This window comes from Taudactylus pleione, unplaced genomic scaffold (assembly GCF_031769625.1).
Source record: "Taudactylus pleione unplaced genomic scaffold, aTauple2 ptg001343l, whole genome shotgun sequence".
Classification (NCBI taxonomy): domain Eukaryota; kingdom Metazoa; phylum Chordata; class Amphibia; order Anura; family Myobatrachidae; genus Taudactylus; species Taudactylus pleione.
The window spans coordinates 325,033-350,586 of NW_028285743.1; the positions used below are offsets into that span (position 1 = coordinate 325,033).

General features: G+C 40.6%; 1 protein-coding gene across 24 annotated transcripts in view; it reads left to right on the forward strand.

Annotated features, from left to right (window-relative positions):
- The window catches only part of ADGRL2 (adhesion G protein-coupled receptor L2), a 179,679-nt gene extending 173,899 nt beyond the window's left edge, over window positions 1-5,780 (forward strand). For 7 of the 24 annotated variants that reach the window (XM_088463313.1, XM_088463320.1, XM_088463319.1 and 4 more), the window contains 3 exons: window positions 647-775; window positions 1,474-1,491; window positions 4,344-5,780. In XM_088463313.1, coding sequence (XP_088319439.1) covers window positions 647-775; window positions 1,474-1,491; window positions 4,344-5,098 — 902 coding nt within the window. In that variant the 3' untranslated portion in view covers window positions 5,099-5,780. Of the gene's footprint in view, window positions 1-646; window positions 776-962; window positions 1,048-1,473; window positions 1,526-3,469; window positions 3,509-4,343 lie in introns of those variants that run through there. The other 17 variants (XM_088463317.1, XM_088463337.1, XM_088463321.1 and 14 more) reach the window with 9 other exon arrangements.
- Window positions 5,781-25,554: the final 19,774 nt, after the last annotated feature.

Consider the following 25,554-nt stretch of genomic DNA (forward strand, 5'->3'; position numbering starts at 1 on the left):
CCTTATTACATGTTTTTTTTTTCGTTTATCTTGATTTCTAAATGTGTGCTTGAGAAACTGTCCGCCTCCTGCAGCATGTCTCTTATGCATAAGCTGTGTCTGTTTTCTTTTGTGGCAAATTGTATCTTGCTGTGTTCATGTTTTGTCTTTATTTTTTTGTTCTGTTTTGTTTTGTTTTTCCCTTTTTTCTATGATTTATTTTTAACCATACTTTAATAACAGATGTTTCCATTAGGGATTGCCCCACTGCTAAAATATTCATTAAGCGTAGAATTCCCTCGTCACAAGCAGAAAGGTTTAAGAGTTTTGTTTAAGCGACAGTATCTTGGAACGTTACATAGGTTTCTGTGCCTTTAATTACCCTTCTTGTCCAACAGTAATTCTGTGTAAATTATTAAATGTCACTCTTGGATAGTGTTTACGTTGGGGAATTTTTGAAAGCACCTGTAAATTTGTAAAATTTTGAAGCAATCTTCCACGTTCTTCTACAAATTAGCTGTTCAAATATAATCCCAAAATTATATTTGGCAAGCATAGGGCTTGTCGTCGACACAAAACCTATAGGAATAATTTTTTTTTTTTAATTTTTTTTTATTGCAATGAGATCTGATGTCTTTATTTAATTTTTTTTTCCTTTTTACCTTAGGAATGACTGGCAATTATCTACTAACAAACCCTCTTCTTCGACCCCACGGCACTAACAACCCCTATAACACATTGCTCGCCGAAACTGTTGTATGTAATACCCCTGCTGCTCCTGTGTTTAACCCACCAGGTGTGCTTCTTTTTAATTTACTATTCTCTCTCACTCACCGCAGATAAACTTACGGACATGCAATTCTTTTTTTTATTCTGTCCTACGTATTAACAGATTTGCAGCTCTGCCTATGCCGGCCTTTTAAAACTGCACTATATTATAGCATTGTTACCAGTATTTATAATTATCCATGTTTTTAACACAGGTGGCATAAATCTTAATATACTATTTCAGGACTGACACCACAAGGTCCAAGAGTCCATCTTCAAGATATTTATCCCGTAGAGGTACAGCTCTCTATCCTACTAGGCGCAGTAATAGCTTTGCGGAATATTAGCTTGTTGGTTAGGATTAGTAAAGACGCGGAACTGATTCCGTACCGGCGCAAACTATAGTATAGTGCAGCTTTATGCCGGTCTGTAAACTGTAATGTCTAGAGCAGTATCCTAAAAAGCTATTTTGCTATTTTTGTTTTTGTATTTTTTTTTTTGTTTAGGTGATATATATCTATATACATATATACAATGACTCATTTGAAGTTACGTTAGTGTTAAGTGTCTGTTTGTTATAGATTTATTCATAGATGACAGGTTTTTATTTTCATTAATTGTTCTGCTAATACAAAGTGCGTAACCAATTTTAACGTTAGTCTGTCCTTTCTGTTTTCTCGTTTTTTTTCTTTGTTTTTTTTTTTCCTGACTTCCGCTTTCCTCTAGCGAGCTACAGAGAGACAAGTATGGGAGTAAAACTTAACTTTGCCTACCAAATGTAAATTTTTTCAGCATGGTTTTTCAAAAGGCACATTTAAAACATTAATATCAATCATGAACTAGACTCAGCGGGCAAGTGGTTCACAAAGGCATAGTAATATTAATTTCAAAATTGAATCTGGACTTTTTTTTGTCTACATTTGGATAACAGCAATGGAAATACTGCAATCTCAGTTGGTAATATATTTGCAATGCTGAAATAATTTGCTGTTTTAAAGGAAGTGCTGTCAAGCAGAAATGTTTTTATTTGCTTTTATCATCCCCACATTCCCACAGTAATCTTGCTACAGGCTAAGGAAAGACTTTGAGTGAATTACCTGGTCACAAGCAGAAATATAACTCTTCTAATGAACTAAAACGTTTCTCATTTGTTAGACGCAGCGTAGACTTCACCATGTGCGCTGTAAGAGGGGGGAAATTATTGTCACTGTTTCGCGAGTCAACCTTAATTTAAAGAAAAAAATTGTGTTGCCATAATTGCTAAGACTTAAAAAAAAAAAAAAAAAAATACAAATCTCTGTTCTGTGAGCAATGATCACATGTGGTTGTATATTAAGAATAGCCTGTTTAGCAACACCCATCAATCCAGTCATTGATTTTGCACACCTTGAAATCTGCACGGTGAAGAATTTGATTTATTTTAATCTTATTGATTGGCTTTGTTTGTGTTTAATTATATACTTTAATTCCCAAGTAACCCCTAATCACAATGACTTCACACTGGAGAAAAAAAAAGTTATATCAAAAATTAAAAGGCAGATGAACCTCTAAAGACAAATTGATGCAAAATGAAAAGACTTATGTAACATTCGTAAATGTAACAGTTTATCACAATAAGACCTAAAATATTTTAAATGGTTTATAATATTTTAATTCGAGATCTGTGTGACTGTTGTACGCTGTCACCCAAAGCAAGATTTCTTCGGTAATGAAGAAAAGTTTTTTATACTGTGATAGAGCTTTAGCAGTTTTGAGTACTTCAACCACACAAACTTTACGGCCTCCACCATTTGCCGTTTTAGGATCACTAAATTCCAGTACGGCATTTAAATAGGCTTTATATCCTAAAAGAAGTATGGCATGCATTGGAAAAAAATGCTTCACCCTTAAAGACGGCCATATCACTAAAACCTTATAAAACGTAGTTTTTCGTGATATATTTCTGAATGTTACAGCTATCTCTTTCTCATGAGCCAATTTGCATTTTCGGTTTAGTGCCTTGCTAATAGGCTGCAGCCTTAAGCGAAGATTTTTCATAGCAGCCATGTTGCGTATTGTCCCGATCTCCTCCAAGCCTTGCATATTATGCAGCAGCTTCACAGTGGGCAGGCTGTTTCCAATCCAAATAAAACAAAGCACTTTCGTTTCCTTACTCATATCTGTTACTCAAGTGAATATCCATCTTAAATCCAAATTGTAATATTTTTTTTTTATTTTTTTCTCTCCATTTTTATTTAATAAATTAATGTGTATCATGCATCATAATTGTCTGCACAGCATGTCTTCATAAGGAGACCATTCCTTCACACATAATCCAGTAGACCTCGTACATGAGACAGCATGGCAGAGGCGTCGTCTTCATTCTGCATCTGATATTTATTTGGTTAATTTCTGTGAACCATGCTTACAGAAATTCCCAGCATTTCTGCATTTTGACCTTCATGCCCAATGCTCACCCAGGGCTTTAACTCTTTAATTACCCAGCGTGGGTTCATTCCGCAGTATCACTGATGCAGACTGCAGGGCTGCTGGCAAACTCTGACTTTTAAAAGCCTGGGGGCGTTGCTGGCGGATGCAACATTAGTGAACCAACATTAACCAGAAAGAGAGGCTGTTATTGCTAGTAATCTCATTTGCTGAACCCTTGCTCTTAATAAGTTGCTGAGAAACCCAGTAATCCATCTTGTTGCAATAAATCATTTTACTTTCTTTTATATATCAGCTACACTTAGCCCAGATAGCCTGAGCAGACAGACATAATGTGAGTGGTACACAGTGAGTCATTCCACCTGCTCCGTCATCTTGTGGGTGATGCTTGTGGGACATTTTTGCCTCTAGTGTGAAAGGTGGCTTTCTGTGTTTCTCATATCGTCTTATGTATTTGTCCATTTTCCATTTTTTTTATTTATTTTTGTTTGTTTTTTTGTTTTTCATTTGCACCCCAGAAAAGGGAAACATTAGAAACATGGTTGAATTAGTTGCTTGCTGGTTTGTTGGTTTATGTTGTACATTTGCCTTTGATTTTCTGTTTTCGTATTCAGTATATATATATTTTTTTTGTATATATATTTATTTAGTGTTGTTTAGGACAAATCATTTTGTGGCATTTTTCGATTAATATATGTAATCAAATGTTTGCATTAGATATGCAAGAGCATGGAGCGACCAATTCTAACACTTATATGTTCTCTAATATGTGCTAAACTGTAGAATCTATGATTCCCTGAAAAGGTGTGCAATTAATTACAATTGGATATGTTAGAGAACAGCGCATTCTAAATTGACACAACGCATTCTAAATTGACACAGCGCATTCTAAATTGACACAGCGCATTCTAAATTGACACAGCGCATTCTAAATTGACACAGCGCATTCTAAATTGACACAGCGCATTCTAAATTGACACGGAAGATTCTAAACTGATGAGTAGGATTTTTAAATTGATGCAGAAGATTCTTTAGCATTCCAAACTGTTAGGGAGTAATTATTATCTCCGAATACTTTGTCCTAGACTACATTAAGTCTTTTTATCTGAAAACAAGAAATAGCCAAATTAACAAAATGTTCCCTAAACACTTCCTCTTTTCTGTTTCAGGACATTCACTGAACAATGCCAGGGATTCAAGTGCCATGGATACTCTACCGCTAAATGGTAACTTTAACAACAGTTACTCTCTACGGAACGGGGACTATAGTGACGGAGTGCAAGTTGTAGACTGTGGACTAAGTCTGAATGATACAGCATTTGAAAAGATGATCATTTCAGAACTAGTGCACAACAACCTGCGGTGCAGTAGCAAGAACCACAACCTGGAGAGAACCCTGCCTGTCAAAACTGTTATCGGGGGAAGCAGCAGCGAAGACGATGCCATTGTTGCTGACGCTTCCTCCTTAATGCACGGCGACAACCACGGGCTGGAACTTCATCACAAAGAATTAGAGGCGCCGCTCATTCCGCAACGGACTCACTCTCTTCTGTACCACCCGCAGAAAAAAGTGAAGACTGAAGGAACGGACAGCTATGTGTCACAGTTAACCTCCGAGGCTGAAGACAATCTTCAATCCCCAAACAGAGACTCCCTTTACACTAGTATGCCCAACCTACGGGACTCTCCTTACCCAGATAGTAGCCCTGACGTGGTAGAGGATTTATCACCCTCAAGGAAGAGTGAAAATGAAGATGTTTACTACAAAAGCATGCCAAATCTTGGAGCTGGACACCATCTTCAAATGTACTACCAGATAAGCAGGGGTAATAGCGACGGTTATATTATACCCATAAACAAAGAAGGATGCGTTCCAGAGGGTGATGTCAGAGAAGGACAAATGCAACTAGTCACAAGTCTTTAATATGAGATTTTTTGGAGTGAAAATGGCTCATGCAGGTATTAAAAGACTCGAGTTCATTCAACTGAGGCCAACTTATTTGTGATTGGCAGCCTAATAAGAATCACAACTCTTCACTGTGCCGGAGAGTGACGGACTTTTTCAGTTCTGTGAATTTTTTTTTTTATAAATAAATAAAATTAAAAAAAATAAACTTTGTATATACACAGATTATACTAAAATTATTTGTTACAAAGCAAAGAGGTACCAACATGGTATTTAAAATATCTGCTGCTGCTGAGTACAGACTTTGGGGAAAAAATAAATAAATTGGTGAATCTGCCATTTTCTGCAGCAGCTCCAGAACCTGATTTGTAAATATGGCTGCCATTTTGTGAGGCCTGCATTGTATTATATACAAGATGTAGGCACCGAAATCCTGTGGGATAGATTTACTGTACCATACTGTTTCTGAGTAGTCTGCGGGATGTTTTTGGTTTTTTGATTTTTTATTTTTTTTTGTAGTTTTTTTTTTTTTCCTCCCCCCTGCTTTGCAGGTCACTGCAGATCCTTTTCATTAAGATTAAAAACATGTCTAACCACTAGCAATCAAGCCACTGGCCTTATTTCATATGTTTTCTCAAATGTACAATGAACTGTTATCATGGAAAAAAAATAATGGTAAAATAAATTATATTTTGATCTATTGCTAGGGTGAAATACATTTCTGTTCAACTTGAAATATAATTGTTGATTTTAAATCAGTTTGAAAGATTGAAAGAAAATATTGTGAAAATCTCTATTACACAAGGCTTTTTTTTCCCCTCCCATACATGCTTGTTTATTGTGGTATTAAATGAGGCAAATCCTATCTATTATTGCCTTTTTCATAAAGTTTGGCCAACTAAAGATTTTTTTTTTCTTTTTTATTTGATGCCAAATGCATTTTTTTACATACATTTATTGTATATTCAGGAGCCAATATTGCTGTTAATTGCACAAGTCTTAGAGAAATCGGGCAGATTACTTAACAGGGATTATTGGCACTAGCTACTCATTTGAATTCTGAAACAAGTGGTGCCTGTTTGAGCTATATATATATATTTTATTTTTTATTTTTTTTTCGGTTTTAATTTTTTTATTTTTTTTAATAACAGTCCGGTATATTACTCCATGATTTTCTGCCTATGTTTTGCCATTAATTTATTTTATAATTAAAGCAATGTGTACATTTTCAGTGAAAATTTCATTTATTTTATTCATTTTCTTTTTATTTTAAACCTCAGCTGTTAATAAGAGCCCATTACTAATATCCAATGTAAAGATTAACACCTGTTTGACAGTAAATAAATGTGAATTTTTTTGGAAAAATGCTACTGCTGTTTCTATGGTTTGTAGGGTTGATACAGGCTGCTCTGAGAGCGGTTTACAGACTTACAATAGGGACAGCGAGAAATTAGCATATTTTTATTTTCTTTTATAATGGAAGTTTTCGAGCAGTTACTTGTGCTACATTCACTTGAAAGTTTATCGTCATTTTATTTTATTTTTGTATCCTCTTCCTCTACAGCTATTTTAGTTTATTAAATGAACATCTACTTTTTGTATGAGATTTTTATATTTGAGAAATAAGTAATCAAAATAGGTGTCTATATCTGTGTTTAAACATTAAAGGTGTTTTTCACCTTTATATAACTTTAATTCACACATTTGAATATGTACTTCAGCTTTTGCTTAATACATTTGTTTATATTTCTTTATTCCTGTTTTTAACTACAGTCTTTATTTTATCCATGTAATTATAGTCATTACTTTTGGCTATGACCTATAACTGTTCTGTGCATACCTTTATATCCAATGCAAAGCTGAGTTCCAATGACAACTTAAAACAAAAACTCCTGAATAATATAAATACCTTCTTGAAGCCCAGAAAGAAAACTAAAACATGTATTCCAAGAAAGCTACAGTTTGGTATATATGTAGAAAAAGAAAAACACAAAGTTGTCTGCAGATGGCGCATTTCATGTAAATGAGTGAGGGATGTCCTATTGTTTTCCCGTCCATTTAAGCTGAAAATAGTGGTCAATTCAATTACGGGAGATGCCCGCGGTGTGCCGTTGCAAAGGAATGCCACTAATGGCACACCAAATCACCCCAATCTGCCCTCGACATTATTTGCAGCCTATAGGGGTGCATTATAAAATACAAAATATTGGTACTGCCATATGCATGCACTAGATTGCCCGTCATTGGCCACAATTGACTTGCTCCCACACACTGCAACAGGGCTTTGCCCCTGGTGATTGCAGTTTCTCCCAGATGCAGGAGTATACATGTTATTTTTGGAAATACGACTTCATGTTTTTAAACTGAGATAACCGTTCAGTGTGTTACAATGGACAAACCTTCAGTTTATTTCTATAAATGTACAGAGAACTCTGTGAACATAGTATAATTAGAACCATATTTGTAAGGCGCTGCGGAACATTTGCGGTGCCATATAAATAAATGATGATGATGATGATAATAATAATAAGCAAATTTTCACCCCTCCCAATATTTCCTTGATGCACAAATCACCCCGCCCCCCCCCCCCCCTAAATCCATACAAACTCTGCCCTAAATAGACCAGCTACGCCTACTTCATTGCAGGTCCCTCTCTTTTTAAGGATTGCAAATGTTGCCTGTCCTGCTGAAGTCGGGGTTGTTGAGTGCAGTGCAAATTTTCAAGATTGGGAGCTGTCATATGGATTTCTGTGCCTCTCAACATATCCCATCGTAACCTGTACAAGTTGCCACCTTTTATTTTTCCATATGTTTTCTTATTGAGTTGACCAGGGCTGAGTCACACAGTGATGATGACAGCTGTGTGGCTTACATGTATGAGAGGATGGCATTTTATGGGTGGAGCAAATATTCCGAAGAGTGAAGTGACTGATATTTATACTGGGTATTTTTAGCATTACTATTATATGTAATAGTCTTATGTATATACAAACGTTCAAGGGCACGTGCCATGAAAAGCTTCAACTTCACACCTGACCAGTTTATCCCAATTTATTTCTAAGCTCCTTTTTATGCCAGTTACCCCAAAGTGCCAATTGCCTGCAATCCCTTCACTCTCCTTATGCCGGGGTGATGGGTTTCACCGACCAAGGTGTCATCAACATGGAGTGTTTCTTCCTATGTTCATAAACATAGTGAGATTATGAGGGGAATTCAATTAGAGGCGAAAAGCCATATTCGCCTGTTTTTTTGTGAAAAATTCGCCTAAAATAAATTCGCCAAATTCAATTCCAGAACAATTTCGCCTGAGTGGAAACAATTCTCCAAAAATGATTCTCCAATCAATAGCTGGTGAAAACAAATGCAAAATCTTTATTTTGGGGTGCAAACATGGGGAAACAACTCAGACCCCTTGGGACAGCCCCCAAAGGACAAATACGCAAAAAAAACCAGAAACTAAAACCTAAGAACACCCCAAAAAAGACATGTCATTTTTGGGGTGTAAATTTAAAAAGTGGGGGGATAAACATTAAAAGTAGCGAAAAATACTTCTTGGGGGTCCACAAGTATGGGTAAGGTGTTTTTGGGATTGCAGGTGCATGCAGCAGGTGGATTTTTCACGGTTTTTAAAACTTCACTTTAGAGACATAAGAATATGCTAGCACCCATTTTCAAGCTCCCCAAATTTGTCTGGACTACTTATTTTCACCAAAAAATACAGCTTTATGCCATTCTTCACCACTTTTACAAAGACGCTAATAGCAGCCAATTTACACAACTTAAGTACGCAAAATAGTTTTATTAGGGCTATTAGTACACATCTATAGTGATTCCCTATGTTATTAGGGCTATTAGTACACATCTATATTCATTCCCTATGTTATTAGGGCTATTAGTACACATCTATAGTGATTCCCTATGTTATTAGGGATATTAGTACACATCTATAGTGATTCCCTATGTTATTAGGGCTATTAGTACACATCTATAGTGATTCCCTATGTTATTAGGGCTATTAGTACACATCTATATTGATTCCCTATGTTAGTGTATCTTTTTCTGGGGTACAGACTGATTTCCCCAATTCTTTCAGTACTTTTCACCTGTTCCGCATTCGCCTATTTCCGTGTTCGCCTGTTTTGCAATTGAATTAGGCGAAAAGCTGGGACGAGCACGGAATAAATTCGCCTCTGAAACAGGCGAATGAAGCGAACAGTCGGACAGGCGAAAACTTTGCCTCTAATTGAATATGGCTCTATATGTCGGTGGCGTGGAAATTAGACTGTAAGATCTACTGGGGCAGGAAATAATGAATAAATATTGTCTAGTTGGTACTTTATAAAGAATAATAATTTAACTTTAATATTTCATTCTATTGCTACCATTCTCCAACTATCCCCCCCTCCCCCTGTCTGCAAGCTGTTGAAAACGGGGTTGGGTATAAATGTCAATATGGTATTAATGTAAACATTCGTCAAGTCGACAGTGATAAAATGTCGACATATCATCCCTTGGTGGCCCGTCAGTTACTTACCTGCTCCTGACACCTGCAGCCGCTTCTGGGTCCTGGTGGTTATGTGACTGTCGCTTCCAGGTCAGAGCTCAGTTCCTCCGGCATTCCTGTACGTAATTCTCTCTAATCCCTAACCCTCCCTCTACTGCCTGACCTACCTACACCGCAGCCTACCCTAACCTTCCCCCCCCCTGCAGCCTAACCCTAATGTCGACATAAGTCAGCATTTATTTATGAATGTCAATATTGTGATTGTCAACCTTTTTGACTACATCCCTTTAAAAAAAAGTGTTATTTTATTGAGTGGTAATATTATTATACTATGCAGACATTCCTCATCATTGTATAGTTCATTAACTCAGGGTCAGTGCATCAGTAATGGTGGCTTAAAAGAGAGAATATTTATTAAGGCAGATATATGCACACTGTCCCCCAACCACCACCCCAATTGTCCCTGGTTACATAGTAGCACCACATTCCCATTATCCTCTGGGATGGTGGTATCTACTAAGAATTTGTCAAGAGCAACTATGATGGACTAATGAGCCCAGGATGGCTGCCTTTTTGTTTTAATTAAATAAAACACCAACAGAAACCTAAATCCAATATCCGAGATGAAACGTCTGCTGCTCAGCTCCCCGGTGTTACTGGCTGCCAGCGGGAAGAGGCCATTCCTGGTCCCCTAGGGGCACAGCCCAATCACACATACGCGCTGCTGAGGAAGCCCAAATTTGGGCTTCCACTTACTGATTCAATAAAAAAATAGAAATACAAAAAAAAAAAATGAAATTAGTGAAAATTTAAGAAAAGATATGTATATTAATTTGACAGAGGAAATACTTAATTTTAGTTAAGAAAAAGGCATTTTTTACTGGTAGTGATGGCTTGCTGTCGTCATATTGTACTGTGAAGTGTAGCAGTGGTGGGTCTGTGACACTTTAGGGGACAGGGCTGGTCCCAATAATGCCGGGACTGCCTATAGCAGGGTTCCACACTGCCCCTGCTACATCCCTAAACCTGTGGCCCCACTCAGCAGTAATAAAAGGGCCACAGTGTGTTACAAAAACAAGGAGGAAAAAAAAAACCCGGGTGGAGAAAGGCAAATGGGCCATACAGCCGCCGGGTGCTAGCCAGGTGCCAATATTACCGAACTGAATCTGTGTGTTTTTCCTTCATCAGTAATATCCATAGCTCTATTGTACAGGCTACTCTTGTATATTAAAAGGAAAATACCATATATCTGCGTTACAATTTTAACTTTAATATTTATAAATGTGTTTAATTTATCCCGCACATATAGGAGTAGGAGACGCTACTTAGTTTGAGCACAGTAGTAATACGGTACCATAGTACCAGCCATCGGCTGCAGTGGAACAGTGACCATATAATTGGGAAAATCAATGTGACTCTGTGTAAGAACTTTCCCAGACGCAGAAATTTAATAGATTATTTTTAGAATTAAGAGCATTATTAATAAAACATTTGCAGAAATATCTAATGCGCTAGGTTTTTTTTTTTTCCTTTTACTTTCCCATTGATTTTAATTGTCAATGTATTCCATTGTGCTTTCTCCTCCTATTTAAATGTATTATCCAGTTAATTGAATGGGAAATATCACTGGTTTTCATGGAGTCTCTGCTATCTGAAAAAAGTTTAATATTCGGAGATTGATGTGAATCTTCGGAAAAGCTCATTTGCACTTTTCCCAATGTAAAAACAAAACAAAAACAAGTATTACGTACAGTAACATCCCTCACGCTTGTGATTATATTCACCGCCACGCCTTTGCGCATTTTGCTTTCCTCAGGTTTTTTAGCCCCAGCAAACGTGCTCCATAGCTCCATATTGCAGAAGCATCACCGCAGTCCGGATCGCATGTGCCCATCTTGGGGTGTCCTGGGGAGCACATCAGGGTGGAATAGTGTGCAGGCAAAACAGTCTGCAGTGCATGTTTGCTCATTCACACTTTGCAAACCAACAGGGACACAGTTCAGTCAATGTAGAGCATTAATCCCATGGAAAAGTGTAAAATTGGACGAACAACATAAATCACTGCGACAGACTATTAGAAAATTATTGGCATTTTCCATTTGTCCTTCCTGTGTTTCTTCAGTGCTCCATCAATGGTTCATAATACTGCACAGTGTCTTGGACTACCATGGCAACCACAGTTACATGCTATAGTGCAGTGGTAGATTTTCAGCCACGGCGCCCAGGGACACGACCATCTTGATTATGTGATACCCCCCCCCCCCCCAGCTCAGGGTGCAAACAGACCAGGACTGAAGGATTTTCCGATATTCCTATTCTCTCCGCACACACAATTAGCGCCTGGAGGAAAATGCTCCCATAGCTTCCAGAAGTTCTGCAATGGTCTAATGAGCAAAGTCTCTTTGGAATGTTTCTCTGAGCTTTGTCTGCTCTGTTTTCTGTCGAATGTTCTGCCTCCTCACCCCTCTGCCTTGCCATGGCATGCTGAACATAAAGTTTACACAGACTGAATGTATGGTAGCCATACCTTGCTTTCTCCTAAGAGATTTTGAAAAGGAGATAATGTTTTTTTTGGTGGCAGATGACTTGCTATTTACAGGGTGGGAGAATCATAAACCCTTGTAGGATTGCGTCTTTAATTAGCCCTTATCTCTTTACACTATAGTCCTGAAATGTCCCAATTTGATATTCTGATACATTTGTAATACCTGACATAATCTTAGTAAATTTATAATCCAGTGGAATTGGACAGTTGCCTTTGGCAGCCATTCTGATAAATGGCTAGTATAATATAATTCTCCTCTGTATGGAGAACTTGTAAACTCATACCCCTTTTCCAATGCTGCAATAACCCGGGTCGCAGCTAAGTAGAAAATGGTCCCTGAAAATCCAACGCAGGTAGCTACCAGTGTCGGACCCGGGTAATGGTGCAGTGTAAATGGCGCGACCTGGGTTATCCGACCAGGGTCATGCCTAAATTAAGTTTATTGGTGGTTTTGGAGCAGTCACCTCCCACTTTTTATGACCTCACAAGTTTAGCAGGGCAGACCCAGGTTCAGTGTGAACGGGACTGACCTGGGAATAACCCAGATTGAAGGTGCAGTGTAAACTGTGTCTGAGCTGGGTTGGAACCTTGTCCGAAAACCTAGGTCGGACCCGTTTTTTTGGTGGAATAGTGCTATCAGATGTATATTAGAGACTGCTCTATAAACACTAATAGTACATATAATAAATAGGATGAAGCCAATGTTACCAGTTGTGATGAAACTATATAAAGTGTTATACCTCTTAAACATCTTACAATGAGTTGTGGTTTATTTCCACAATACATGCTGTAATATCGATCCTAGGGGACAATGCTGACATATAACACAACTCTACCTTTCTATCCATTTATTTTATGGTCCATTGCACATGGGACAAATTTAACCATAATCTAATCACTTTTGTTAGAATTTTTCCATCCAGAAGGATCCATTTTAAAGTGATTTGAAGACTGTGCAGCAACATTTTATGGCTGAAGTATTTCTGTTCCGCCACCACCTCCAGGCTCCGGCACTATGTCTGTGGTTGGTGATGGTTAATTCCTTGCTGGCAGCCTACGGTGGACCAGTTCTGCTGTGTTAGTGAGCAGGGGAAGGAATTTGGAGACACTGGGGTCAGTCTGGATAGTCAGCGATTGGATAAGCATTTAGCACTTACAGGACACAAGCAGATGCTGGCGTCTCGGAAACCGGTAGATGTTTATTAGCTCCAATAAAACGTCCTTAGAAGGACACTTATTCCCAGTAAAAGGTGCTAGGAATAAACCGGGTACAAGTTCCTAAAAAGCCAGATGTTACACAAGTCACTATTTTCGGGATGGTATATACAGAAACAGCTTGCTGGGCTTTCTATTATACAGCACAGACGCAGCAGGGGGTAAGCAAGCACATGTCCCTTTAACCCAATCCATGGGGATGCGTGCACTGGGCCACCGGGATAAGGTAGAACATGTTTTATTCTATTAAACACAACATTCACTTTAAATACATTTTATTTCTAATTAATATAGACATAAATAATATAGCACATTGCCACAGGCTTTATTCGCCGAAGCACCTAGTGTTCCTGGCTGCATGTGCTAAAAGACATTAAGGGCACCTTAGAATTGTAATTAGTAAGACATTCCCCCACATGTATGTTTAAATGACACTGAGACTTAACCCCCCCTGCAGCTGGCAGACACAGTACATACTTTACACCCCGATGTGCCCACTTAAACCTTCCCTTGCGGCATCAGTGATTTTACACCACCAGAAGCAGCGTCCTCTCCCCTGCCACATGTACCCTGATGTGATTGCACAGAAAGGCACGTATTTGTCTATAAGAAAATAAAATACTTGTGTACTCAGCTATAAACTATAGTGTTGAAACTATTGACTTAAATACTATACTGTGTATGTGTGTGTGTATACATATATATATATATATTAAGATTGATCACCTACATTTTGTTGATGTAATGGTAAATTGAAACCTTTTTATATGCCTCTTTACCTGGTGAGTGACGATTATATTTTTGCTTTATGGATTTTGGACAGTTTTTTGTCTATAAATTGGGCACCACGCTATTATCCCTAGATGCAATGGAGTGTGTGTGTGTATATGTGTATATATATATATATATATATATATATATATTTTTTTTTATACAGACTGAAACGGACGGCACTCCAGGTCTTTTACCAAGATAGATGATTTAAATACAAATTTTTCTAATAGTATAGTCGACGTTTCGGTGCTGGAACTGCACCTTTGTCAAGACAAGTTACTACATGATAAACAAATGCGTCCTACAGAAAAATAACAACCAACTTACTCCTCCGTAAGTAACCTAAAACCTGAGCTCACCGCATGTGTAAGCGCCCGTATGCATTTTTTTGAGCTGAGATTCCTGTAAAAACAAAATTAAAAAATATAATGTACTTTTGTCTGTGACTTGAACTCTTCACTCATGTCCTTATGTCCTTATCAGTATTAGTGGATTTCAGTGTAATTTACACTAAAAACCGACTCGGCAAATATAACACTTGGGCGAGAGAGGGAGACGATACTTAATAGATACCTGGGTAAAGCTTCGCACCTTTAATAAGTGGTGACCATTTGGGAGCCGAAAGATTTTTTTGGAAAGAAAAATAAATAAATATACAGTATCTATCTCTCTCTCTCTCATATATATATATATATATATATATATAATCTCCTCCACACAGTGCTTGGCACTCTGGCTGGATAAAGTATTGTAACAAGTCCTGGGTGCCTTCCCAAATAGGATGATCAACAATATAAAGATGAACATAAATGCATTCGCGTATGCGGGGGCCACGCAAGAACCCATCGCGCAGCCCGATGTTTGTATATAAAATTCTCCATTGAAGTCATCATTGCAGTCCATACACGAGGAAGCAGTGGTTATTCACAGTGGAGGGGTATAGCACTGTTATATAAGGTAAGACTTGTTTTATATATTTAGTTCCTGATGAAAAATTAGCATTAAATTTGAAACGTTGAACAGATACAGAGGACTGGGACCATCTTATTGAAAGCATTTCTATACTTAGAGTGCCACTCGTATTCATCTTTGGCTCTCCCACCATCCGTCTGCTGCAAGCGATCTGACTGAAATCAGACGGACCCCTGCGTAGTTCTGGCTGTATACCCTTAGCTCGCCCTCAGGACACTTCTCTTCCGTGCAAATGCCCACCTGCCCCCCAGTAACACCCATTCAGCCACAAGTTGAGATGCGTGCACCTGCATTGCTTATAATATGCTCAGCAATGGGTCGTGTGCAGCGCTAAGTACCCCAAGATCCACCTGCAAAACTACTAGATGAGTCCCTGTGCGTGGTAATATCCAACCGATCCGGACTTCATTATTCCAGTGCGCAGTTTGCGACACAAGAAAAATAAAAATCTGTTTAATAGAACTGCTTTTTGGGTACAAAATGGACCGATACTGATGTATGAATTTCAGAATCTACAATCCCAGCGCTGATTGGGCATTTCCCAGAGTTTTCTCCAAATACTTAAGGTTGCGTATCCATTAGGCGATGGGGTAACGACAGTACGATTACGACATTGTAATTGTACAGTCGTTCCTCATTCTGTGCTGTGTGTACATGTAATGATGTCAGTGCAGACACCTCCCTCATCCCCGAACATGCCCAATCTGTCATTATCGGCAGGTTGACCGTCATGTTCAGGCGATGATTGATGTCGAAAACAACCAACGGGAGCGCAAATCGCTGGTCGTTTTCGACATTTTTGTGCACGATTGAGCGATTGAACGATTCCGATGTCGTAATCGTTCAAACGGCAAGTGGATACGTGCCTTTATTCTGCTAATTTTTCAGGGTAGTTTAAAATCTCTAGGAAGGGGATAGATTCAATACTTTGGCGTAGGGAGGATTCTAATTAACATTTATCTAGCACCTTCTAGAAGATAATAGAATCTGATTGGTTGCTATGGGCAACATCTCTACTTCTAAAGAACCGCACTTTAGTAAGTATACCCCCAGGTGTTTTGGAAGAAGATGCTTTCTCTCACTCTCCAATAATTTCCTTTTGTATTAGAATAAGAGATTGGCCGTGTGATTAGATAACATTCCAATTATCAATTAATGATCTAGCATGTAGATAATGATCCCAGTGTCTCTTTTATATCCCTTTAATGCAACAAAGTTACAGCTTAGTAAAAGGGGGATATTTTAATATTTCGATCTATCAGTCAGATCTCTGTGATGTAGATATTTATTACCTTATTATTGATGCTTTAGTGCTGCCCTTAGCTACTGATACTTCTCTGCTGCTAATACTGTGCCTGCTGTTGTTGGTCCTGTTTTGTCTCCGGTTTCTGTCTCACTTCCAGGTACTGTGGTTGCGGTTCTCGATACTGGCGTTCCCACTGGGGATAGCGGTCTGTCTGCAGGGTCTGAGGTGCAGTCAGGTCCCTCCGGCGAATCTGCATACATGTCCGACATGGAATGGGGGGGTTAGTGTGGCATCCTCCGTTATGTTCCATCTAGTAGTACAGGTTCGCAGTCATCCAGTTCGATGTCAAAAGCTTTTTTGCCTGGATCAGGGGGTGGTTTGCGCAAGTGAAGGGGGCGTGGGAGGTGCTCTCATCATGGTCAACGGGGCAGGTCATTCAACTCCTCATACATGGAATCGGGTCGACCAGTTGGGGCAACTGCTAAGCGGTGACATATTTGCTGTGCTAGCAGCCCTAACTCGACCAACCTGAGGATGCCATACGTTGCGCAATTCAACAGTCCTCAGGGATCTTCTGCCCCGGATTCGGGAGAGCATCCACACTGGCCGCTATGTCTATGTCTTCAACCTTAGCAATTTAGGTTTGTAAGGCCTTGACGGTGGCTAAAAAAGGGTAACGGTGCGTGCAAGCATGCGTATTAGTCATATACTAATTGGCTTAGCAGACTTTGTGTGTTTGTTATTTGCATTTACTTCATAGCCTCTATCGTTCGGCTAAGGGCACCGATTGGCGCTTGTACAACAAAGAATTTAGTTGTAAGCCATATGGTTCAACAGTTGCGACGTTCAGTGCAAAAGCCGTTAAAGTTTGGTTGGACGTCTACCAACCCCAGCATCTGGGTTCAGGTCCCGCTGTAGTAAAGCCTGCATCATATAGGGTAGGTGCTTCGCAACAACAGTCAGTGTCCACTTGGGCGGTACACATGAGATTGCCCCGGGATTTGCATTCCATTGTGGATCCCAGCAGTGGTCAAGGTCAAGAATGTAGTGCGTTTGGGTAGGTTGATCAGCCCTTTCTCGGAGCCCCCGTTGATGGGTCTGGTTCTGTTCCCGATGGGTGTGGTTCCCAAGGAGCTTCCAGGGAAATTCCACCTCATACAGCATTTGTCTTATCTTGAAGGCTCTTTGGTTAATGATGCCACTCCGGAGGACCTGTGTCAAGTGACACATATCAGTCATTTGATTACACTTATTATGTTATGATATTCTTAGGTCTTTTGGGGTCGGGGCTCTCATGTCTACGATTGATGTGGAGAATGCCTTTTGGCTGTTGCCTTTGTACCCTGACTCTTTTTGGTTCATGGGTTTTCTGTTAAAAGACCGATACTATTTGGATACAGTAGGTGCTTGCCTATCAATATCTTTGAAAAGTGCAGCACTTTATTACTTTGGTACATCACCAGCAGCACTGGAGAGTGTGGGGTGGCTCATTACTTAGATGATTTCTCATTGGCGGGCTCTCCTGAATTCCTGCGGTGCCTTATCTTATCGTTGTTTCCATTGTCCATGATAAGACTGAAATGCCTTAGACTATTATGTCTTTTTTGGGTGTGGATTGATACCTTTTGAAAGGGTTATCTCTTCGTCCATCCTAGAAGGTGGAGTGGCTGCATGAAGCGTTGTCTAGGGCTTTGGTGCTGGGAAAAGTTACCATTAGTCAGGCTCATTTTGTTGCTAGGTGTTTTGGATTTTGCCTGCCAAGTTATGCTCATGAGTCTGGTGTTTAGTAGAAAGTGGGAGCAGGCTACAGTTGTTAGTGGTTGTTCATAAGCCGCTCCATTATATTTGTCTTTCTGCGGAGTTGATGAGTGTCCTCAAGGTTTGGGAAGAATTTGTGTCCAACTTAAATGGGACATGCATCTTGGTGGCCTCCACGGAGCCTAGTTGCATTATCTACTTGTTTAAAGACACTACTGGCTCGTCTGGCTTTGGGGCTTATTTTGAGGGTTGATGGTGTGTGGGCCCCTTGGTCCAGCGAGTCGGTGTTGGAGGGTTTGATAAGGGATCTGCTCCTTCTCTAGCTCTGTCCTATTATGTTTTTTCTCTGGGGTCTTTTTTGTTGAGGAATTGCAGTGTAATGTTTTGGTGCGACAGCCTGGGTGTGGTCCATGCTATCAATCGTCATCGTGCCTCTTGTCTCCTGGCCCTTCATTTGGCAGGTTATCGGGTCGGCACCAGTCGACACAGAGTTATCACTGTTGGAATAGTGACACTCATGTGCCATGAATAGTGGTGAGAGTGGTCTGGAAGTCTAATGTATATAAGCGGTACATTAGACTTCGCTACTTTGATTTTTGTGTCTTAACTTGAAGATGAGCTACTCACTGCCTTTGGTGGGGGTCCATGAGGAATTTTTGTTTTTACCACTGGTGTTTATTTCACTTGTGGCTTCATGCCTTTCTGCAGTGGGTTTTTTGCCTCAGGTAATGTTACGACCCCCTCCCAATATTTATCCCTTTCCTTTTCTTCTCCAATTCTGTCCTGTTTTGCTACATGTAGTTGATTCTTGTCGGTTTTGTTTATTGTCCTATCTTTTGGATTTCCGTTGGTGCGCATAATGCAATTAGGTGGAAATGATTTGGCATCCTGTAGGGTCTCGATCTCTAGTGATTTGCGGAGGATTATGGATTGGTGGCTGCTTGCTATGTGCCATTGGCGGAGAATATTTCGTAGTGGGTGCGGAGAGGCGCTTGGTTTTTTGTGGTTTTGGATTTGGCCTGGACAAGAGTCAATTTTGTGGTGGGACACTATGTCCTGGGTTTTATATTTGGTGGTTTGGTCATAGCTAATCCATTAATCAAATTTAGAGATGGACATTTTTTTCAGCTCAACAATGTTCCCCCTAATGAAGAGAGATGGTTTCTGTTTATTGAAGGTTTAGTTTGGGGAATTTAGGATGTCGGGGGTTAGATTATGATGGCAGGGGGTGGTTCTTGGTTAAGAACCTTAGTTGGTGGGAAAGAACGGTAACAGTTGCTATCTGTCTTTAGATCTGGAGGAGCTCTCCTCACCATTACCACTGGAACCAGGTGGGCCTTGTTGTTGTGTCATTGGTGTGGGTGGTGGATACCATGAGTGGTGGTGATGGGTTGGCAGTTGGCCTCCCATCTAGGCCTATGTGGAGTTGGTGCAGATGCTGATCTTGCATAGTGGGGCCGTTCTTTCTTTGCCACCATACTTTATCCTTTTCTACCTCTTGCCCAATTCTTTAGTTAGTTAATTATTTAATTCCAAAATAAAGTTGACCATATATATATATCACATACACAGTCAGGTGCATAAATATTGGGACATTGACAGAATTTTCATATTTTGGCCTCTATTCACCACCACAATGGCTTTGAGATGAAACAAACAAGATGTGCTTTACCTGCAGACTTTCAGATTTAATTTGAGGGTAATTACATCCAAATCAGGTGAACGGTGTAGGAATTACAACGGTTTCTATATGTGCCTCCCACTTTTTAAGGGGCCAAAAGTAATGGGACAAACTAAACAATCCTAAATCTAACTTTCACTTTTTAATACTTTGTTGCAAATCCTTTGCAGGCAATTACAACCTGAAGTACGGAACGCATAGACATCACCAGACGCTGGGTTTCATCCCTGGTGATGCTCTGCCAGGCCTCTACTGTAAATGTCTTCAGTTCCTGCTTATTCTTGGGGCATTTTCCCTTCAGTTTTGTCTTCATCAAGTGAAATGCATGCTCAATCGGATTCAGGTCAGGGGATTGACTTGGCCATTGCATAACATTCCACTTTTTAGCCTTAAAAAACTCTTTGGTTGCTTTTGCAGTATGCTTCGGGTCATTGTACATCTGCACTGTGAAACGCCGTCCAATGAGTTCTGAAGCATTTGACTGAAGATTGCCCTCTCTAGCTCCGGCGCCCTGCCTGCCGCCAGAGCTAGAGGGAACACTATATTTTATTACAGATAACGGTTAAGTTGTTTACCTTGCACTGGTGGGGGGCCGTCGCATGTCAGACGATACAGCATTTAAGACTTCCCCTGTGCAGCAGCAGTTGGTCCTCCTCTCCCTGCAAGTGTTACAGGGGTGGGGGGAAATTCATTGCGTTGATATCCCCGCCACTGATGGGCATGGCCACACCTTCTTGACTTGGCTACGCCCTCTTCCTGTCACTGTTGTGACGATTGCGTGTACACACTACTGATTTATTGCTCCAATCCGAATGAATCTGCCTTAAGTTCGTCACAGGTGACGGCTTTAAATTAACTATGATCAGAAATGTTGGACAGAAAACCGGAAGTACATACGCACTACAAAATGAGCACAATAAAGCCTCATCGTCTTGGTGAAATGTGGTGCAGCAGGTCAGGTCCCATCATCCCATCCATTTGGTATGAGAATCCGCCACCTCCGCTTGCTGCGTACACACTGGAGATTATCAGGTGATCTGAGCGATTATTGCGCAGCGTGTAACTACATCTTTATACACGGTTCTTCCAATGTATTTAGTGATAAGTGGTCTGTTTTGATATTTCATTGTGCCATGGACAGGTACACGATGACACATAAAATTTCTGAAAAGTACTAGCATGGTCCTATTTGATGTTAGTAATTAGGCCCACTGTTAAGTTGTGTGTGTGTGTGTGTGTGTGTGTGTGTGTGTGTGTGTGTGTGTGTATGTGTACATATATATATATATTTTTTTTTTGTGTGTGTGTTTTTTTAATCTTGTGAAGAATTTTCTAAAAAAAAACAAGAGAATTCCGTCACAACTTGTATACCGCCAGCCGTCAGTCCATCCGTCACCTGGATCAGAGTTTACGTCCGATCAGCTGGAAAGAATTATTTTTCGCAGTCTGCCAACAAATCAACTCCGTCTGCTCCAGTCGTATCTTTTTACTAAGCAGCCTGCAGATCCAGCGTCCCCATCGATTTGCTCACATAACACACATTTTTATAGGAGAATAGAGCACGTAAAGTCCCCTGGGTAGTGTTTCTCTTCAATTATATTTTTCTTTGTTATATCACTTGTAATAGGGCACCCCAGCAAAATGACAGGGGTGACCTTCTCCTCTGGGTCCAGAAGCATAAATCTTGGTTGTGTTTATAGAGGCAGCGAGAACTATATTATTGTGAGGAGTGATGATCTCCTGCTCGCTACCTAACATCGCCCGTCTCTCTGCCATTTATCTGCCGTAATGTATACTGTTGACTTTCCTATGACCTGTGCTACTGTTTTATCACTAGAAGGTGGCACCAATCCAGATGCTGTCAGTTTCACCTCAACGCACAACAAGGAGCCAGAGAAAATGTAACTCCACCAAATGTTAAAAAGGTGAAAATAAAGGAGAGTCTGCATTAAAAAAAAAGACACAATTCATATAGGTTTATATATATTTTACATATACACACATACCCATGAGCCATAACAATAAACCACCTACCTAATAATGTTTAGCTCCCCCTTGTGCCACCATAACAACTGTGACCCATTGAGGCATGGACTCTGCAAGACCTCTGAAGGTACCCTGTGGTAACTGGCACCAAGACGTTAGCAGCAGATCCTATAGGTCCTGTAAGATGTGAGGTGGGGGCTACATGGCTCAGGCTTGTTTTTCCAGCGCACCCCACAGATGATTGGTTGAATTGAGATCTGGGGAATTTCTAGTCATCACCTTGAGCTCTTTGTCTTGTTCCTCAAACCGTTCCTGAGCAATGTTTGCAGTGTGGCCAGGCGCATTATTCTACTGAAAGAGGGCACTGCTATTAGGGAATGTTGTTGTCATGAAAGGGTGCACTTGGTCTGCAACAATGTTTAGGTAGGTGGCACATGTCAAGGTAACATCCACATGAATGCCAGGACCCGAGTTTTCCCAGCAGAACATTGCCTAGAGCATCACACTGCCTCCGTCGGCTTGCCTTCTTCCCATAGCTCATCCTGGTGCCATCTCTTCCCCAGGTAAATGACGCACGCGCATCTGGCCATCCACACGATGTGAAAGAAAATGTGATTCATCAGACCAGTCCGCCTCCTTCCATTGCTCCGTGGTCCAGTGCTGATGCTCCCGTGCCCATTGGAGGTGTTTTTGGCAGTGGACAGGGGCGTGGTATATATTACACAGGTATATGCGTATATATAATGCCCAGAAACCTCTCAAACTGGCGGCCCAAAACTATCCTCTTGGACTTACGAGAAGCAACACTCTACATTTTGGGGTTTACCTAGTTATCATGGGAGCTCCTCACTGTACCCAGGGCAGCCCGACCGTCACAGCTTTTAGTCAATATCTGAGAGGGCGAATGTATTGCATCTCCATGGAGACAGCAATTTTTTTTAAACCTGGGAGGGATCTGCCTCGCTAAGGCATATACTACGTTCTCTTACGCTGCTGCCTTCTGTCTACACAAACACACAAGACAATGAAGACAACATTCTGGGTCATACACGTTTAAAGCAAATACATTCTCATAGAAAAGAAATTACTTTCATCAGGGATATACAGACATACTGTAATTATAACATCTAAGTTCCGGAGTGCCGTCTCCTTTGTCTGGAGTTGTGATAGTGTTAATTACTCATATCAGACATATTGGGTATAGCTTTAAGTGCGAGTGCTACGACTTTGGTGTGTGTGTGTAAATTTTTTTGTTTCTGCTTAACACCCAGGACAAGGATTTGGATTACCCCTCTTGAAAATCCTGTGTTTGCCCCTCAAGGGCATAAGCCATTTGTCACATTTATTAGGTTAATCGTTTGTAACTTGTGACCTGACACAGTGCGAATAGGGGGGTGTCGTTTGTAAATGATCTTTTATCAAAATTTATATAGAAGACGACTGAGCTGTACAGCCGCACAATTTTATAGGTTGAGTGTAGAAGGAGCCACCATGTGTAATAAGATAATATAATAGCAGTGTAACAAAGGAATAACCAGGGGCGTCTTATGAAAGGACGGGGCCTGCGTGCAATCTCACTGCGCCTCTGATGTGCAGGTGCAAGCTGGATCCAGTATGTAGCATACGTGGTTTTAATTAGCAAAAGAACATGTGTAATTGACATGTGACACTAATTAAAGGGATAAGTTGGCATTTCTGCTGTAACATGCCGAAATATTCTCCAAGCACTCATTTCCTGTTTAGCATCAGCCTGGAGAATTGTTCAGACTGGATCCTGCTCTCCGCTATAAACATGAACAGACGTTCCGGATTTCTGAACAAAGACGGCAGCCACAACACTTTTCCTAGAGCTTGCAGAGTCACAACTTGGAACACAGTGGCAAGTGGTAAAGTTACCAGGTGTAAGATCCTTTCCTCCGTTATTACATCGGACAGGCTCAAGTTGCAAACATACCTATATAGAGATGGGAATTTTTCTGGTATTCTTTTATTGAAGAACACTCCAATCTGTGGACAATCATTGGTGATTATATCATCCTATTTCAATAATGTACTGAGCACTGAGACAACCCCTGATGAAGTCTCATAAGGAGACTAAACGCATAGGGTAAAGAGGCTTTGAGATCCCACAATCGAACTATGAACCCTAGAATAAGGGCGGAAACATGTTATAACTTGAGAGTGGAACATCTGTAGCTAAGGGGTCTAGTTACTAAGCCTTGAATGGAGATAAAAGTGAACTGAGATAAAGTACCAACCAATCAGGTCCTAACTGCCATGTCACAGGCTTTGTTTGAAAAATGACAGTTAGGATCTGGTTGGTTGGAACTTTATTTCCGTCCACTTTATCTCTATCCAAGGCTTAGTAAATAGATCCCTAACTGTGATGTAACTTGTATTGTGAAAAGTGTGTTTTATACAAATACATTTTTATAATAGGTTGTCAGGTTGCGGCCTAGGATCATCCGTTCCCTCAGTGCCGGCTTCCCCTGACCTCTCGAGCAGTCAGACGTGGCGAGTGATGCATGGGGTCCGCTAGGACATCCATGTGCTCGCTCTGTGACACGGTTCCTGCCGTTACCATCATGGATGCAGCCATGACAGTCTACATCACCTGATTAATCCTTTACCCAATGGTAGCATTGGTTGTTGTCAGCTGACACTATCCTCCAATGGACTGCTACCTTAGGTTATTTAGCCAGGCTCCAGCCAACAGGAAGTTGCCTTTACAATGTCGTTACTTCCAGTGTATACTAGCTGTTGCAGGTTCCAAGCTCCTTTCTTTCAGCGATACTCTCCTAATGTTTACCCACGGTGTGGGTGTGCACTCAGTACGTTACCCTAGTACCATCTCCGAAGAGTCATCCTCCTGTGCCAGTTCTGCGTCTAAAGTCACAGTGTGTGTACTTAGTACGTCATTAAGTACAATCTCTTAGTGCCATTCTTCTGTGCCAGCCCTGCGTCTGGATCAACAGGGTGTGTACCCAGTGCATCACTCAAATGCAAAACTTTCAGTATCATTCTCCTGTGCTTTCCCTGTGATAGTGTTCTTAGATTTCCCACTTGTGCCGTATACCTGACCAAAGGGCCGCGACCTGCTTGCTGGGTGCAGCTTAAACCCAAATCCCGCTTGGAGGGGTCACTGGTGAACACCTCCCAGTAAGTTATACTACACTCCTTTGGTCAGGTCTTGCCAACATCTGGTACTTGTGGATGAGAAAGGCATCTATCCAGGCCTCTCGCCTCTGATTCTTTTCTCAACCTGGGTCCACATGTTCCAATACTTCTACAGAGGACCACCATAGCCCGAAGGTGACATAGATATTTCCAGTTGTTGTATTTGGTCTACAGCTCTATTGTATTATCTACTGAATTTTGGGTATAGCACCATTCTTGTTTGTTAGGGTATGTTTGTAACTTCCAGATACTAGATGCCCCCTAGAACAATTTAATCCTAGTCAGTCACCAGAAAATCTTCAGATAATCAGTTAGGAAACAGAGATTACCTGTTTTAGTTTATTGTATATGCACCCACTAGTGGTTTGTTTGTGATTGTTATTTCAGTAGGCCCTCACTAACAGGAGGTCTCCTAGAGCGGAGCAGCTGACTTGTACCTATAGGCGCAGGATGGGATGCAGTTAATATACCGACACCCGGGATGCCGACTGCCGGAATCCCGATCAGCGTCGGAGGACCGGCCACGAAATCCCGACATGGCTGGAGATGCCGAATCCGGAATCCCGACAACCGACATCCCGAACGTAAGTATAGCGGGTTGGGTAGGTGTTCGCCG